Source organism: Austrofundulus limnaeus, unplaced genomic scaffold (assembly GCF_001266775.1).
Source record: "Austrofundulus limnaeus strain Quisiro unplaced genomic scaffold, Austrofundulus_limnaeus-1.0 Scaffold616, whole genome shotgun sequence".
NCBI lineage: Eukaryota > Metazoa > Chordata > Actinopteri > Cyprinodontiformes > Rivulidae > Austrofundulus > Austrofundulus limnaeus.
Window position 1 is genome coordinate 245,132 of NW_013953018.1, and position 1,801 is coordinate 246,932.

At 38.5% G+C, this 1,801-nt stretch overlaps 1 protein-coding gene across 1 annotated transcript in view; it reads right to left on the reverse strand.

Moving 5' to 3' along the window:
• Window positions 1-27: 27 nt before the first annotated feature.
• The window catches only part of ada (adenosine deaminase), a 49,176-nt gene continuing 47,402 nt past the window's right edge, over window positions 28-1,801 (reverse strand). The window contains exon 11 of the mRNA XM_014027104.1: window positions 28-999. Coding sequence (XP_013882558.1) covers window positions 895-999 — 105 coding nt within the window. The 3' untranslated portion in view covers window positions 28-894. The remainder of the gene's footprint in view (window positions 1,000-1,801) is intronic.

Genomic DNA, 1,801 nt, shown 5'->3' on the forward strand with positions numbered 1-1,801 from the left:
CATTATAACATGATATAAAACTCAAAAAAGTTGATTTTACATGATATTGCCCCTTTAAGCAAATTAAAAGAGAAAAAATAAAATAAAAAAAATCTCTTGAATATCATGTTACAAATATTTTTGGCTTTTCTAAAAGTTCTCACACGTAGTGCATTTCAGATTTTTTTAAATAAAACTTAATTTAAAATCTTGGTTTATAAATACATTCTTATATTAATGTGGATCATGACTGGCTCTGCGGGGTGTCAAAGTTCTGATCCTGGTCTTACAGACCTGTGCATGGATCTGTTTCAGATGATCTGGTGTCTCTACAGGAGATCTRAGACGAGCAGACCTGTCTGTCAGACCAACAGCTTCTGGTTTTGTCCCTTCTGGTTGCTCGTCTCTTAATGGCATCGACCAGCTTATTGGTCTAGTAAAAAGATTTTGGACTTTTCTGCACACAGACAGTTTCATGCATTTGATCTCTAGTGGGTTTTTAACAGCATGTGGACCAGCTTATCTGGTAGCAGGTTTTCAGTGGTGTCAGTCATCTGTTTACAGAGAACTAGTCTTTTGTCTGCAGGTGGCCGGTGTGGATGCTGGGCACAGACTGTACCTTCTTGAGTCCTGAATATTTGTATATTTAAAGCTTGTGTGTTTACTAAAAGGTTGTAAACATAATGGAGGAGTTTAAAGTTTAGATATAATAGAAAAGGCTTCATTAGAAACTATAACACATGGATGGATGTGTTTTTCGCACCTGTCAGAGGAACTTGTTCTCACAAAGCACCATGAAGCAGAACAAGCAGAGGGGTGTAAATGTTAGACGAAAGCTGATGATGCACAGGAGATAAAGATATGGAGCTGCTGGACTGATGTCTTCCTGTTGTTTCTCCATCAGATCTGTGTGGTTTAAAAGGCGGTGCTCTGGATCAGCTCGTACGCCTCGTGCAGTCTGTCCAGGAGCTCCGCCTTCTCCTCCTCAGGCAGGAAGGACGACTCTGCAGATTTGATGTTCTGAAAGACAAAGAGACTTTATGTAGAATCAGGAAACTTGTCCTTTGAGCGGAGAAAATATTTGGCAGGTGGCAAATTAAAGGGACGATGTGAATCCAGTGGTTTCACTGTGCTGTGGTGGAATAACTGCAGTAATGTCTGTCAGGATGAACGTGATGCTATGAGGAGCAGCTAAATACAATCAGATTAAACCAGGGCTATTCAACTAAACTGCTCCGGGGGCCACGGTTACTGCAGGCCAACAGCTGAGGGGCCGACCATCCAGCAATTAAAGTTATTATGTAAATAAACCAAAGATCTGTTACCTTTGAAATAGTTTATTTTGCTGCATTTAATCATGGATTTAAAACATAACCCTATGTAATAAATTGAGTGATAATAAAACAATATCAAAAACAAAAATAACGCATCATACCTCCTATTTAATACAAATAATATTTTGACATCTCTGACTTGCCAACTTTTTAAACCAATTTTAATTTTACTTTCATAGTTTTATTTTCAACTGCTTATAGTTTTAACTGTCTTGAGTGCTCATAGAAATATTTTTTACCGGCTTGAAGCTAAGATTCTGACATGTCTGTAGATACCAAACATGTCTATGTTTAACTAAAAGAACTCATAGGCTACSTTCACACTGCAGGTCTTAATGCTCAGTTCCGATTTTTTGAAATAATCCGATCTTTTTGTGTGAACGTTCACATTACGTTTTAAATGTGACCTGTATCAGACCCCTGTGTGAACGCTACACAGCACTGATGTGACACGCATGCACAGTGAAAGACGTGACGTCTCATCAGCC